This window comes from Citrus sinensis, chromosome 2 (assembly GCF_022201045.2).
Source record: "Citrus sinensis cultivar Valencia sweet orange chromosome 2, DVS_A1.0, whole genome shotgun sequence".
Lineage (NCBI taxonomy): Eukaryota > Viridiplantae > Streptophyta > Magnoliopsida > Sapindales > Rutaceae > Citrus > Citrus sinensis.
The window spans coordinates 6,234,470-6,249,194 of NC_068557.1; the positions used below are offsets into that span (position 1 = coordinate 6,234,470).

Below are 14,725 nucleotides of genomic sequence, written 5' to 3' on the forward strand. Positions count from 1 at the left end.
AAAAAAAAATTATTTACTTTGTCACCATTTTTGTAGGTATGGATTTTTTTTTATCCATTAATTTCCTTTTTGGTAAATCCCACATTCTTTATGGCTAACAAATTATGCAGTGGCAGTACTAGTTCATCATTGTCGTTCATGAGTTTTCAGCTGTTTCGGCCTCTTCCTTACTGCAACTAGATAATAGAGGTGGTTTGAGATTCTAAATAATTTTAAAAAATTAAAATATCGCGGATATAAAGACATGACAACATTGATTGAATAGCTCTATTCTTATGAAAAATTATTTGTGTTGTGAATAATTATTAGGAGGTAGTAAGAGATATAAAAAGGTTCATATGTCAGCACTCTTAAATAAATTGCGGAAATATTACAACAGCTCCAATTGTATTTATCTTAATTAGAAATGGGCCTGGCCCATTTTGATAATCTAAAATGGATCAGTTTTTAAGTAAGAGTGGGACTATTGGCAACCCTCTAAACACTTTTTAAAATTCCTTTAATTATTTTACAATTGTAACCTCTATTAAAATTATATAAAAGGATAATTTCTAATTAAACCTAACTCAAAAGTTAAATTATTATTTTTTTATTTTATAAATAAAAAATATTATATTTTTTTCTAATTTTTGGATGATGAATTTATTATCGATGACTATAATAGAGAGAATGAAAACTAATTATTTTTTTTTTTAAATGGAAGAGATCTTATTGTTGAAATAAATTTTAATAATGAAAAATAAAAAAATAGAGTTTATATAATAAATTTTACTTAAGGATATTTTTATTTTTGATGGAGGTGTTAAAAGAATTTTTTTTATAAATATTTTAATGAAATTACCTAAGAAAAAGGATGTTAACGAGAAATTTAGAGGGTGCCACTAGTCCCACTCTTTTAGGTAAAATTCATCGAGGGCCGGGTCAGCGCGAATCGACTTACACGACGTATCAAATATATCAAGCTAAAACAGATAACGGAAGAACCACAGGCGAGGCGCCGAAAACACAACTCCGAGTTTTAACTGTTCTTCTTCCGTTAACTTAAAAACAGAACTCGAATCATGTTAAAACCAAAACCCCAAACAATAACAACATAATCAAATACATAGATCACTCAATCTAAGCAAAATGTCTCTGCTTTTGTTGCGTCCAAAACTCATCACATCTTCAAGAACACTCTCTCTGTTGCTACCTCCACCATTGAAGGACAATTTTATTAAAAAAAATGTATATTTGTTGTCAACCAAAGCCTTCTCCTCCTCCATAACTTCAACTCCGTACCCACTTCAATATGACATGATCATTAACCACCCAACTCAGCCCCAGCAATCCCAAACCCGTCGACGACCCGCCCGAGTCAACTCGACCAACTTGGATGAAAACCAAAACCCAGATGGAGAATTGGGTTTTGACAGCTGGGTCGATAAGAAACTTGAGAAAGAAGCAAAAACGAGGCAGCCCGGTTCGGATAATGCCGAGATGACCAAGTCCATGAGGAAATATTATAACAAGAGAAGGAAGAGAATGTATGGAACGGATTCTGAGGATGAGTATGGGAAAAATGATGACGGTTTTGTTGAGTTGAAGCCTGAAGTTGTGGAGTTTAATCGGTTACATAAGAGGGAAGAGGAGTTGTATTTTTACGATACTTTTGCTTATCCTTGGGAGAAAGATAAGCATTACAAGATGGTGTATCAGTTAGAGAAGAAGTATTTTCCTGACCAGTGTCTTGATAAGGCGTTTTTGGACCCGAGTGCAGATCAAAATGTCAAGAAAATGAGGAAGAAGGCGGGTGGCAAGAGTGAGGAGAAGAAATATAATAAAGAGGATGATAAAAGGTTGGTGTTTTTCGATGATCAGGAGAAGAAGAGTGAGAAAGATTCAATTTTGGGGGAAGATGTGAACGTGAAGAGGGAAGTTAGTGCGAAGAAAGTGGAGGAGTTCTTTAAGTGTTTGAAGAAAGTTCCCAATAAGGAAAATGAAGTTGGTAGCGGGGAGCCCTATATTGTGTCCAGAAGTACCGAGCTTCCTCCAACATGGGATGGTCCTTTTGGAGCAATGGTTTTGGTGAACAAGCCAAAAGGTGAGTCAATATCCAGGTTGGGGATTCTTGCTTACAATTGACATTGCATGCATTGATGCATTTTAGTTGATATTTGCTTTTACATGATTTAACGCAATTGCACAGTTAGGTTTGATAACTAGATGTCAGAAACTGTAATGCAGTTAGTATTTGTCTTTTTAGTGAGTTGAATGAAGAGATTATGGATTTCGAAGATGATTATAGCATCCTTAGTATCTTGAATGGAAAAATCTTTCAAGAGACAAATTGAGTAGTTGGTTATTGTATGTCAAACTATGATCTTGAGTTTATATGTTTGTACAGATTAGATCTTGCAGCATATACTTATGCATGTATTTTGGTTATTTTAGTTACAACAGTCTGGGTTCTACCTCAGTGTTCATGGGCAAAAGCTTGGAAATACAGCTTTGTAAATTGGAATTTATACTATGCTGGGAAGAAGGTATTTGTGTAGGTAATCATCAAACAGACAGAAGTTGATGCTTTTGTAATAGCATTCTTGTCTTAAAGAACGATAATTGAATATGATAGACTGTGATTTTAGTGAGGACAGAATTAAATCCAAAGTCATGAGACTGAGAGCATAGATTCTCTAGCTGTGTGTTAAAGAATATTAGTTTATTTGATATTCTCTAAATTGTTTAATTATTTAATTTTTACAATTGATTGGAAACATTAGTTACGACTACTCCACATGGAGGTTTGTTAGCAACGCATGCTGCTTTCACACTTACAAAGACAATTTTCTTCTTTTGCATTTTTATGCATTTACAAATGATTGGAGTTAGAGAAATTAGTGATTACTAAAGTGATTCCACATTCAGGCATTCTGGTTATTGCAATACTACTTGAAATTTGTATGTTTCATGGTAAGCAGAAAACTTGGATCCACATGGGCCAAAAAGGATAACTTCATAGGTAGCATAGGGCTTGTTACTTGGTTATGGACATTATGAGCATTATTTTATCTAATTTCTAAGGCTGGTTCTTATCACCGATATTGACAGCTTGTTCAATGTTAAATTTAAAATTTTGAATTTTCATTTTACATTTATTGGAAGATAACACTGTCATTTTATGAGTCAGGATGGACTTCATTTACAGTTTGTGGTAAGCTGCGACGTCTGGTCAAAGTGAAAAAGGTGTGTTTTTGTTATCACATCTGCATTGAAGGTTCAACTTCCCATGTAATTCTCTATTATTATTATTATTATTATTATTATCTCTCCACTTGATGATAGGTAGGACATGCTGGAACCCTTGATCCCATGGCTACCGGTTTATTAATTGTATGTGTTGGTAAAGCAACCAAGTTGGTAGATAGGTAAGTTTGAATGTGATCCATCTTATTACAATTATATGGCTACTTATCCGCCTGTGAAATTTGTAACATACTCTCCACTTTTCTTTCTAACAATCATGGCCGAGACCCTTAAAAATGTCTTTCCTGGGCCTAGCTGCTTAAGTATAAAGTCATTCTTTCTTAAAAATGCATCAGGATTCAAAATAAGTTTTGTGGGTTTAGCTCAAGGCAAAGTTAGTACCAAAAAAGCGATTGAGAGAAAGTAACTGATGATTTCTGTCTGCTTCTTGGGTGTGATATGTCGAAAAAGTGAAGAGACCTCTGGTAACCTTTTCCTTCAACCTTGAACATGTCGGCTAGAGTCAAAGAAGCCAAGATTTATGGGCCATCCTAGGTTCTTGTGCTACCTACGTTCAGGGAATATTTTTGCCCTTGGTAATAGGAAGAAAACCAAAATACTTTGGGATGTGCAATTTCAGCACTTTTATGGTGAAATGGCCAGATATAAACAACTACATTTTGGGCGAGAATGAGGAGAAACAATCTGTAGTCTGTAACATATAGTTTGCCTTTTCGCATAAGCTTTACTTTTTGCTATTTCTCAATTGGAAAGGTTGATGTCTGTACATGTGAATTATTTTTATTATAGATTTGTCACCCCTGCACTAGTGTATTTTTTTTTTTTTTTCATTTTCTTTTTGGCAGACACCTCTTCTATAGCTGCATATCCTTCCATCTTCTTTATTTATATAATTTTCTTAATTTCTAAGTTTGGGGAAAAAAAAAATACATCGGACCTTTTCTGAGAGCTTTATATTCTATTGTAGATATCAAGGTATGATTAAGGGCTACAGTGGAGTTTTCCGTTTAGGGGAGGCTACTTCAACTTGGGATGCTGACTCACCGGTATGTACAATCAATTACAGACATTTAACCATGGACATATTTTGAAGTTTTATACACTGCATCGTATTTGTCCTTCTACTGTCATTCAATTTTGTGTTAATGGATGAGAAGCATTGAAGAGATGGCTGACTGTTCTTGAATGTAACGGAATCAAGATAATTATCTCACCAAAGGTCTACCACCTAATAAATGGGCATCATAAAATCAGAGAGGGTGAAGCATAAATGAAATGAGTACTAAATTGTGAGTTCGTGACCATAAGATGGATTTCATTTCCTGAAAAATGCCCAATGCGGAACAAATGCTGAAATTGGAGTTTCTGTGGTGTATATTTCAAATTCTAATGACTGAATTCTATGTGCATGCTTGGAGAAAGATGTCATGCTAAAACAAGATAATATAAGAATGTTGTCCAGTTATGAAGGTGGTAATTTTCCATTGCTTTCTGTGTATAATCATATTCGAGATTTAATCTTCTCAGCATCATCCCATGGGATGAGCTTCTCATATTCAATTTAGAATATTAGACATGCTATTTTTTAATTTTCATCACACATACAGATGTATACCTTTTTTTATAGGTTATTCAACGTGAGCCTTGGGAGCACATCAAAGATGAGGATATAAGAAAAGCTGCTGCATCCTTCCGTGGGGAGATATGGCAAGTTCCTCCAATGTTTTCTGCCATCAAAGTAAGAGTCTGTTTCATTTTTCATGATTATTTTATCAAAGAGCTCGTATAGCTATAGATTTGAAGATAAATTCTTTGATTAGGATATGTAAACATACATTTTTAGGTATTTTTCCCAAAACTTGAAATTTTGAATCTATCATGGTGCTAAATGTGTGGTTGAAAGGTAAGTGTAGTATGACAAATATAAATTTGAGTTGAAGAGATGGAAGAATTGTTCTATAAATCTTCTTCTCCAATGGATGATGTGCATTATTTTGTACTCAGGGATTCGACAATCTCGATGTTCTCCCCCCCCCCCCCCCACAATCCCACCTTTTTACATTTGTCATTTACTTCTAACTTCATTATTTCATATGTGTTATTTGTCTAGGGTATACCAAAAACATCTGAAGATTAATAATATTAGTATGCGTAACTTATAGAGATGGAAAGAAATATTCCAGCTTGACAACAATGTCAAACAGTAGGCCATGAGGGTCCTTCCAGCTTAAATTTCCATGCACACTTTATCTTGTTGTCTAGTCCTTGCCTTAATTGTAATAAGATTTGAGTTCCTATTTCTCTTTTAGTGCTGGATACTATGAAATTCATCAATTTGTTTGACGACTTCATCTTAAGATGGCGCTTTCAAACAGCTTCTGTTAACTGCTAATGAATTTCCCTGAACTGTGATAGGTTGGAGGTGAAAAGATGTATGACAAAGCAAGAAGAGGAGAGAGCATCGAGCTTTCACCTAGACAAATTTCAATTTTCCAGTTTGACATTGAGCGTAGCTTAGAAGACAGGTTTTTCTTTTTCGTTTTCCCTCTGCCCCTAAAATTATTGGATGTAATACACCTAAGCACATGAACTTTTGCTCACATACTCCATCTGTTTTATCATTATGGATTTTGTTTAGTTTCTTTGTACAAGGTGTATGTGACACATAAAAATGTAATATGATTATCTGTCTCCCAGTAGTGCATCTGTTTGACTGTAAATTAACTAAGACACTGTACGTTTTGTGTGCTGCACCTCAAAGTGTGGAAATGCTTCCTAGTATTGATCTTGGACATCTTCTGTGACCGGAAAATGGAAAAAGCGGCACTCATTTGAGTTTACCCAACTTCATGATAAATTTAGAACAAGTTATTTAGTCTAAATAACTTGAAAACTTGAAGTAACTTCTTGGCATTTTTCTCCTTTTTTTTTGTTGTTGTTGTGGGGGGGGGGGGGGGGTGTTATGGAAAAGCTGATCTTCTTGTGCTTTAAGAAAGAAAGTTAATGGTAGGCATAAGCATTGTACAATGATGAAAGCTGTATTTCTTTTTATATGATGTCAGGGAGATATTGGTTTCACTTGTTACTAAGTTTCTGCTGTGTTTGCAGACAAAACTTAATTTTCAGGGTGACTTGCTCTAAAGGAACGTATATTCGGTCACTATGTGCAGATTTTGGAAAGGCTCTTGGGAGGTAATCACTATTGATAAACTCATTGATCCTTTGTGCCTTTCTTGTGCCTCGGAATAGTGCTGATCGTCCTTATTTTATCCTTTGACCAGTAGTTTTTGGGTTCTGGAATTGTTGATGAGTTGCTGCCTTTTTTCAGAAAGATTTTAGTCGAAGCTATGAGAATATGTGTAGAGTAAAAACTTGATTGCAACAAATAAAACAGTAACCTGCACCTGAAATTTGTATTCCTAGCTAATGCATAAATTATTTGAATTTGTAATGGAGGTGTTCGTTTCTCCCTCTTCCGACTGAACCTGAATTTTTTTTATGTAACAAGGAAAGGGAGAATATAAAAGAAAAATCTTATGAACATTTAAAATAATCAGAAACATACCAGCATGAAACTACTGTCAGTTTGCTTATGCATTGTTTTCATTGGAATATTCTAACTTCCTCTTTTGAATTACAGTTGTGCTCATTTAACTGCTCTTCGAAGAGATTCAATTGGTAAGGGCCCTTCTTCTTCATTCTGGAATGTTTAAAGCAAAATTTTCTTTATTTATTTCTGCCCTTTCTGCTATGTTGGCTTAAAAAACCTGTAAATAGTAGATAGCCCCTCTTGGCAACCCTAGGAGAACACCCACAGGGTAAAAAGGCAATTAATTTTAAGTGTTCGCTTATCCCCTCTCCTGCCTTTCAGGGTAAAAAGGCAAATAATTTTAAGCTTTCACTTATTCCTTCTCCTGCCTTTCAGGGCAATATTCAGCGGATGATGCATGGGAGTTCAAAGAGCTGGAAGAGGCAATTACTAAAAACTACTTCTAATTTATGCTCCTTACAAAGGTAGTTTAGGTTATATTCACTTTGTCAGGAAAACGAGTTGCAGCAGTTTCTTGTATAAGAAATCTACAATATTCATTCTTTAGTAAACTGTTTTAAGAAATTTATGTGTATAGAGAAAAATTTAAGCTCATTCTTGGGTCTTATCCTTGAAATGGTAATTCCACAAATAATATACTTGGAATTTACTAGAAATTGAACTCATATCTCATGTGCAAAACTAAACATCAAAGAGCTGGAAGAGGCAATTACTAAAAACTGCTTCTAATTTATGCTCCTTACAAAGGTAGTTTCGGTTATATTCACTTTGTCAGGAAAACGAGTTGCAGCAGTTTCTTGTATAAGAAATCTACAATATTCATTCTTTAGTAAACTGTTTTAAGAAATTTATGTGTATAGAGAAAAATTTAAGCTCATTCTTGGGTCTTATCCTTGAAACGGTAATTCCACAAATAATATACTTGGAATTTACTAGAAATTGAACTCATATCTCATGTGCAAAACTAAACATCATTGATTTTGGGTGCAAGAACTATTTGCTACAAAATCCCTTTTTTTTTTTACTAAAAATATAAAAAGTTCAATTCTTAACTAGTAAACAAAATAAAAAGCTAAGACTAATGAGTATAATATTATGGGGAGGATGAATAAATTAAATAAAGTCGGATGTGAAACTGCAAAGTAGGAATTTGGAGACTTTGATCAGTCCATAACTTTGCTTTGGTTTTCATCCTTTTTGAGAGTGGTTGAATCAACCCCCAACGCCTCGAGGTATGCTTTCTCTGCACTTGTCATTCGATCTTTAAACATTTCCCATTCGTTTTTACATCTCTCCCTCACCTGCAGAGGTATCACAACTTTCATATTCACATTCACAGTTCAATTCTTTTCTCATATTTTCAAGTGTCAATGCGAATTCAATAACATATATTCACTACATACCGCTTCCCATGGCGCCCTCCCATCATGAGGCTGGCCCTGCATGTGAAAAAGATGAAACCATCATCGACTAAAACGTCTTTACAAAGATTTGTTAAAAGACAAAAGAATATCTCATACTCTAATTCGAATGTTTGCACTAGATAAGGAACTGGTTACCTGGTTCCCAAGCGAGGGAACGCCTTGGTGAACAATCCATTGAGCATCTACAACTCCTATTTTCTCATGAGCAGGCTGTTGTTTCAGACCAAATTACATATTATAATCAGAAACAGGAGGAATTAATAAGTTGATTAAGACACAAGAAAGAATTTAAACTCACCTCAACACATTTTCTTAGAGCAAAATCTAGACCCCATCCATGAACCAAGTCATTCTGCATAAATGTTTCCAATTAGTGGTAGATCACAGATCATGATTACAACACAGATTATGTACTGATACACACCTGAATCATATACCAAACGCAACGCCATGCTTCCCTAGAAAACACAGTGGCCATAATCTCAACAAACCTGCAGGGAACAACGAAGAAGACAACGAATCATAAATCGTGTAGATAATTAGATACCATAAATTATTAGACATGACAACAAGTTCACTTACGCAGCACAAGGAGGCTCATGTGTTTCAGCACACCATCCCTCCCTCTCTTCAGTCTGTCTGCAGGTAAATAATTAAAAATAAGTATGTTGAAGCAGCGAGTGAGTAAAATTAATTAAGGGTTTTTCCGTTCTTCCTTACGTGTGAACTTCAGTGTCGTTTCTTCTCTTTGTCATCTGCCATGTTAACCATCCATTTGGTTCTAAACCAGGCTGCGATATCTCTAAACCATGTTTCCTCACCAATTTAATATATCTGTGATGAAAAAGAGAATGAACTGAGTTAATTGAAATAATTGCTTGAGCCTCAAGCTAACTCAACTCACTCAAAGCAGGATGCTGAATTTTGCAACGCTACTTACTCCTCTCCATTGAAATTCTCCACCCCAAGATCCTCATCCCAGATGAAAATATAGTCGTATGATGCCACAATGTCAGGATGCAGAAACCGTTTAGCGTACCACCTTGGTTACATTTTACAAACAAGCTCATTGTGAATATTACAGCTTTTACATATAGATAATTTACAGAGGGAATAAGCTTCCGAATACAATTACCATTTAGTTTGCTTGCGGGCACTGACATGGATAGCTCGCTTTGACCACTCAAACTCTTCCCAATCACTTGTCCGGCCATCGTAATGAAACAACATAATGGTGAAGTTCTCTGAAAACTGTACATGTTGAAATAGTATGTAGGAAAAAAAATATATATTTAAATTAATACAGCAACAATCAAATTCAAGAGTCATCAGACACAGACAGAGTGAGGTATGTAAGTGACCTTTTTAACTGCTGCATCTATATTATGTTTCAGGTCAAAACCAACAGTAAAAGTTACAAGATACTTTGGTCTGATGGGTAAGTCCTGCAAATGCAGAACAAACCTCCATTATAAAAAATATATAATGGAAGTTGGTAAAATTACTCAATGAAGATGATGATGATGATGATCGAGCTTACCTTATCAGGGGAACCCCATAAACGGCGAGGATACAAATCTGACTGGGATTCAATGATACCAGGGGCAAGTCTTTCAGCGCCTCGAGGATTTGTTGGAATCCAAATCTGCATTTTGCATTGCATTATAATGAAATTGATACCCAATTTTCTCAAACGAAGAACAAATAACCACATAAGATCGATACACACAAGTATACCTTCGTATTGTTCTGAGAATAAAAGCCTCGGTTAGTCTGCAACGTAGACCAAGCATTCAACAGAGCTTGTGTTGAAATGCCAGTGTACTTGTCCTCCACATAATTGAGATCAGAGGTAGGAAAAAGGCTAGATGGAAGATTCATCTAACAAAAATTTGAACACAGTATATTGACAAGCTTATTTTGCTACCCCATAAGTCTAAAAATGTAACTTATTCATGATAAACTAAGCTAATAGAGCTAGTTAGGGGGCACCTTCGAAATTGAGATTGCGGGGAAGCAAATGCCTAGAAAGAACCCAACGGCAACTCCAACGAAAGTTGTTATCATAAGCTTCATTGTCTCTGCAGGTTTTATGGTTGCACTGCACTTTAAGATGACAATGTGCCGCCACTCTTAATTTGCATTAGTAAAAAGATAAAACAAATAAAATAAGAGATTAACTTTGTCTTCGAAAAGACCATACCTTCGCAATGGTGCTGCCATTGTTGATTACGACGACGACGACGATGATGATGATCAAATTCAAATCTACTAACTGTATAATCTGAACTGATGATCACAGAGGTGCAAGTTGAACTCCAAGAAGAAGTACATAGATATCGAAATGAACAACTTTATTATGGCAACACAATCTGCCCTGAAATGTCATTAATTCATCGTATCTATAAGAATATTAAAAAGGCACAAACAGGGTATATATAGCAATTACAACAGGATCCACATAAAAATCTATCACCAATAAAATTATAACATTTCCATATAACATTTCTTCATCATCAAGGCAAGAACAATATCATATAACATTTCCATTAAGCGCAATATTATCAACTCAATCAAATAAAAAAAAAAACAAAAAATGAATCATGAATCTGAATAGAAACACAATGCTTATTCCATGCAAATGATGAGAACAAACAATGTTTCACATCAAACGCGACGTACCCTTTTTTTCGGCACAAAAGAGGAAACAATCCCGACTAAATAATTAACGAGATCACGTACGTAAATAAATAAAAATAATAATAAATAATTTATTTGGACAAGAAGATGGCGTTTTAGCTTCTCATATGTTTATGTTTCAGCTTCGGCTTCTCCGAGGAATCTGTTTTCTAACTGAAACTAAAGAACAGAAGAAGAAGTGATCGAATGAAACTGATTTCTTTTTCTTGTATTTTTCCATTTTTTTGGTCGTAAAATTTAGAAAGTAAATGAAAACGCCAAAATTAATAAAAAAAATATAAAAAAATGAATGCAACGGTTTCCATGTAAAACTCTTTACCTTAATAGTTGGAACGGATCGCTATGACGTCATCAATATGTGTGCCACGTAATGTTTTTCAATTAATTTTGTTGATTTAATCATTGTTATTGCTATTATTATTATTTGAACTTTTTTGGTTCAACAAGTCTGCACGTTATGTCTTCTCAGAACCATTAAAAAATAAAAAAAATAAAAAAAAAAGGTCTGCACGTTAAGTATTTGGAAGCTTGCCGAAGAAAACTGCATGCAGAAGAACACTACGTGCAGCGTGTTCGCGAAAACTTACAGTGTCCTATATATACATAATTTATTTATATTATTATTCTTTTTAATTAAGGTTTTTATTAATTTTGCAGATATTTATTTCCTATTAAGAGTATATAAAATCAAATTATATTATATATATATATAGAAAGGACAACTAATATGATTTTCTTGTTTAGTTATTGTATTTAATTGGAAAGATAATTAAAACTATATTATGCATTTACGAAGCAACTTTAGTCAACCAATTTTAAATGGGTCAGTTTTCTACGCAATTACGAATTTCAAACTCATCATGAGGTAACTCAAACGTTATTCAATCAATCAAGTAAATATATGAAGCAAAAGCAAGATGATGAATATAATCAATTGTAATAATCTCGATTAAATTCTCAAATATATAGATACTGCGTCTTCGGAAGTGTGTTTTGAACACAACACAATTCTAATTTATATTATTTTTTTATGATTTAATATAAGATTATTGCTGCAAATTGATTATTCTTAGAGCTAGCATATATATATATATATATATAGTAAGATGTGGGTAAAGTTAAACTCGAGTGGCTAGTCAAATAAAAAAATTAAAAATCAGTTGGTCATATTATTATTTATATTTTTTTTTCTGAATGAATGAAGATTATTAAAGTTAAAATTGTATAAAAGTACGAAAAACGTATAAATGATTGATAGGTGATTAGTTTAGCCGAATTAATATTTTTAAAACTTTTTGAATGAAACTTTAATTTAGGTTAAGGTTATTGATATAGCTTATTATTTGGCACAAAGTGCGGCCACCTCAATGGAACTCATATAACCCAGGTGGGTACATGCCATGTATGAAACTAAATATTTGATCCAAAACTTCCACCAAAGTTTAATTTTGCATAATAATATTGATAAACCTCTTTACAATTCAACCTGTCTTCCAGCTTTTAGTTGCAAAGGCGAGTGAGCGAGCATATAAAATTTGATTAAGAGACCGTCTTAAGCGAAAAAAGAAAAGAAAAAAAAAAACACATTTATATACTGAAAAAATAAATATTTAGAGGGTGAAGCCATTTGCACTTGGAATACTTTAATTTGCACTTGGAATACTTTTTAACTCTGCAAACATATTTAATAAAATTTAAGAATTATTTACGATTTCTTCTAGTCTAGGCAGACAATTAGTTGAATAACATTGGGTAAATATTTATTTAGTCTTTTTTATTTTGGATTGAATGTTGGTAAAGACTATATAATTTAAAAAATATTTTAAGACACTCATACTATTAAAAATGTTACAATCAGTAAATCAGAATGAAGAAGATCAACGAATTGGTAATTTAAATGATGTTTTTTAGATTTTTTTATTTTATTATTATTATTATTTTAAGAAATGTTGTATGAGAATGAGGTTTCTAATCCAATAGACATCAACTCTCGGAGACTCGGACCCCTATTATTTACTTAAACACGACACATGGCTGACTGCAGGCATTAAAGTATATTTCCATCCAAGGACATCTTTTAAGTTTAAAACCTGAAAAAAAAAAACGAAAAAAACAATAGTTAATAAACATAAAAACCGAGCCAGCATTGTATACCTTCAATGCAAAATTCTATGCAATCCTAGTTAATTGATCATCACTGATTAATCAAATGTACAGAATAATTTGTATGATGAAACATTTATAATTAATATCTTTCTTGTTTTTGTCAAGGTTTTTGTTGGGGGACTTAACATAAGATTTCTAGGTATCCAACTCAAAAGATTAGCCTTTTAGGTGGAGTGACCTACCACCTTATAAACCTAAGCATCTCCCCTTTACTAGCCAATGTGGGACACAACTCAACAATCCCCCCCTCGGACGAAACCACCGCCGGACTCTGGTTCTTTCGTCCGACACACCTGAGTTGTTCCACCACCACATTCCGGCTACTAGGGTCTAGCTCTGATACTACTTGTTGGGGGAACTTAACATAAGATTTTTAGGTATCCAACCCAAAAGACTAGCCTTTTAAGTGGAGTGACCTACCACCTTATAAACCCAAGCATCTCCCCTTTACTAGCTAATGTGGGACACAACTCAACAATCCCCCCCTCGGACGAAACCACCGCCGGACTCCGGTTCTTTTGTCCGACACACCTGGGTTGTTCCACCACCACATTTCGGCTACTAAGGTCTAGCTCTGATACTACTTGTTGGGGGGACTTAACATAAAATTTCTAGGTATCCAACCCAAAAGACTAGCCTTTTAAGTGGAGTGACCTACCACCTTATAAACCCAAGCATCTCCCCTTTACTAGCTAATGTGGGACACAACTCAACAATCCCCCCCTCGGACGAAACCACCGCCGGACTCCGGTTCTTTTGTCCGACACACCTGAGTTGTTCCACCACCACATTCCGGCTACTAAGGTCTAGCTCTGATACTGCTTGTTGGGGGGACTTAACATAAGATTTCTAGGTATCCAACCCAAAAGACTAGCCTTTTAAATGGAGTGACCTACCGCCTTATAAACCCAAGCATCTCCCCTTTACTAGCCAATGTGGGACACAACTCAACAGTTTTAATTGGAAAATCATATTTAACACACACACCATCAACTTTTATCGCTATATATATATTGCAATAAATATAATTTTTAAGTCAATCCAGAGATCATTTCGATTCCATTAGTAATGAGGATTCGGAATATCACACATTGATCAATCAAAGAGAGATTCAACAACTAAAAGAAAGATCGATTCTTTGGGATCCTTCTTTTCTTCAAGCGGAACGAAGAGAGATAGAATCAGACCGATTCCCTAAATGTCTTTCTGGATATTCCTCAATGTCCCGGCTATTCACGGAACGTGAAAGGCAGATGAATAAGCATCTGCTTCCGGAAGAAATCGAAGAATTTCTTGGGAATCCTACAAGATCCATTGGTTCTTTTTTCTCTGACAGATGGTCAGAACTTTATATGGGTTCGAATCCTACTAAGAGGTCCACTAGAGATCAGAAATTATTAAAGAAAGAAGAGGATGTTTCTTTTGTCCCTTCCAGGCCATCATAAAATAAAGAAATAGTTAATATATTCAAGATAATTATGTATTTACAAAATACCTTCTCAATTCAGTACTCAATATTAAGCTAAAATTTTCAAGTTAAATAACCTTTTTAATTAAGATAAAATTTCAAAGATAACAAGATAAGTTTTGTGGAAATTATTCCACTGTTGCAACAAAATCACCACAGAAGAAAGCGAAA

At 34.4% G+C, this 14,725-nt stretch overlaps 2 protein-coding genes across 4 annotated transcripts; one reads left to right on the top strand and one right to left on the bottom strand.

The window, feature by feature from the left end:
• Positions 1–926: 926 nt before the first annotated feature.
• LOC102611441 (uncharacterized) lies at positions 927–7,457 on the top strand. Of its 3 annotated transcripts, none has more exons than XM_015527809.3 (10): positions 927–2,099; positions 2,434–2,537; positions 3,170–3,225; positions 3,325–3,407; positions 4,214–4,292; positions 4,874–4,984; positions 5,662–5,771; positions 6,355–6,438; positions 6,887–6,924; positions 7,172–7,457. In XM_015527809.3, the coding sequence occupies exons 1-10, from the start codon at positions 1,129–1,131 to the stop codon at positions 7,240–7,242; spliced, it is 1,707 nt and encodes a 568-aa protein (XP_015383295.2). In that variant the 5' UTR covers positions 927–1,128; the 3' UTR covers positions 7,243–7,457. The 3 variants fall into 3 exon arrangements, with proteins under 3 accessions (XP_015383295.2, XP_015383296.2, XP_006470217.2); XM_015527810.3 differs by having other exon boundaries at positions 2,434–2,525; XM_006470154.4 differs by lacking the exon at positions 2,434–2,537 and having other exon boundaries at positions 930–2,083.
• Positions 7,458–7,561: 104 nt separating this feature from the next.
• LOC102609262 (uncharacterized) lies at positions 7,562–11,170 on the bottom strand. Its single transcript, XM_025095398.2, has 13 exons — positions 10,213–11,170; positions 9,958–10,101; positions 9,761–9,865; positions 9,582–9,665; positions 9,356–9,471; positions 9,161–9,262; positions 8,941–9,054; positions 8,803–8,859; positions 8,645–8,711; positions 8,519–8,572; positions 8,356–8,430; positions 8,200–8,235; positions 7,562–8,097 (listed from the first exon to the last, which is right to left on the bottom strand). Exons 1-13 carry the CDS (start codon positions 10,294–10,296, stop codon positions 7,960–7,962), a joined length of 1,176 nt encoding a protein of 391 aa, XP_024951166.2. The 5' UTR covers positions 10,297–11,170; the 3' UTR covers positions 7,562–7,959.
• Positions 11,171–14,725: the final 3,555 nt, after the last annotated feature.

What these genes read in the sequence shown, in the direction of transcription:
- LOC102611441 (XM_015527809.3), top strand. Translation starts at nt 1,129, where the DNA reads ATGTCTCTGCTTTTGTTGCGTCCAAAACTCATCACATCTTCAAGAACA. An exon ending in GGAAGAAGGTATTTGTGTAG is followed by an intron (nt 2,538 to 3,169) that starts GTAATCATCAAA and finishes TTTATGAGTCAG; the next exon opens with GATGGACTTCATTTACAGTT. An exon ending in GAGCGTAGCTTAGAAGACAG is followed by an intron (nt 5,772 to 6,354) that starts GTTTTTCTTTTT and finishes CTGTGTTTGCAG; the next exon opens with ACAAAACTTAATTTTCAGGG.
- LOC102609262 (XM_025095398.2), bottom strand. Translation starts at nt 10,296, where the DNA reads ATGAAGCTTATGATAACAACTTTCGTTGGAGTTGCCGTTGGGTTCTTT. An exon ending in AACGACACTGAAGTTCACAC is followed by an intron (nt 8,860 to 8,940) that starts GTAAGGAAGAAC and finishes ATTTACCTGCAG; the next exon opens with ACAGACTGAAGAGAGGGAGG. An exon ending in GCGTTTGGTATATGATTCAG is followed by an intron (nt 8,573 to 8,644) that starts GTGTGTATCAGT and finishes ACATTTATGCAG; the next exon opens with AATGACTTGGTTCATGGATG.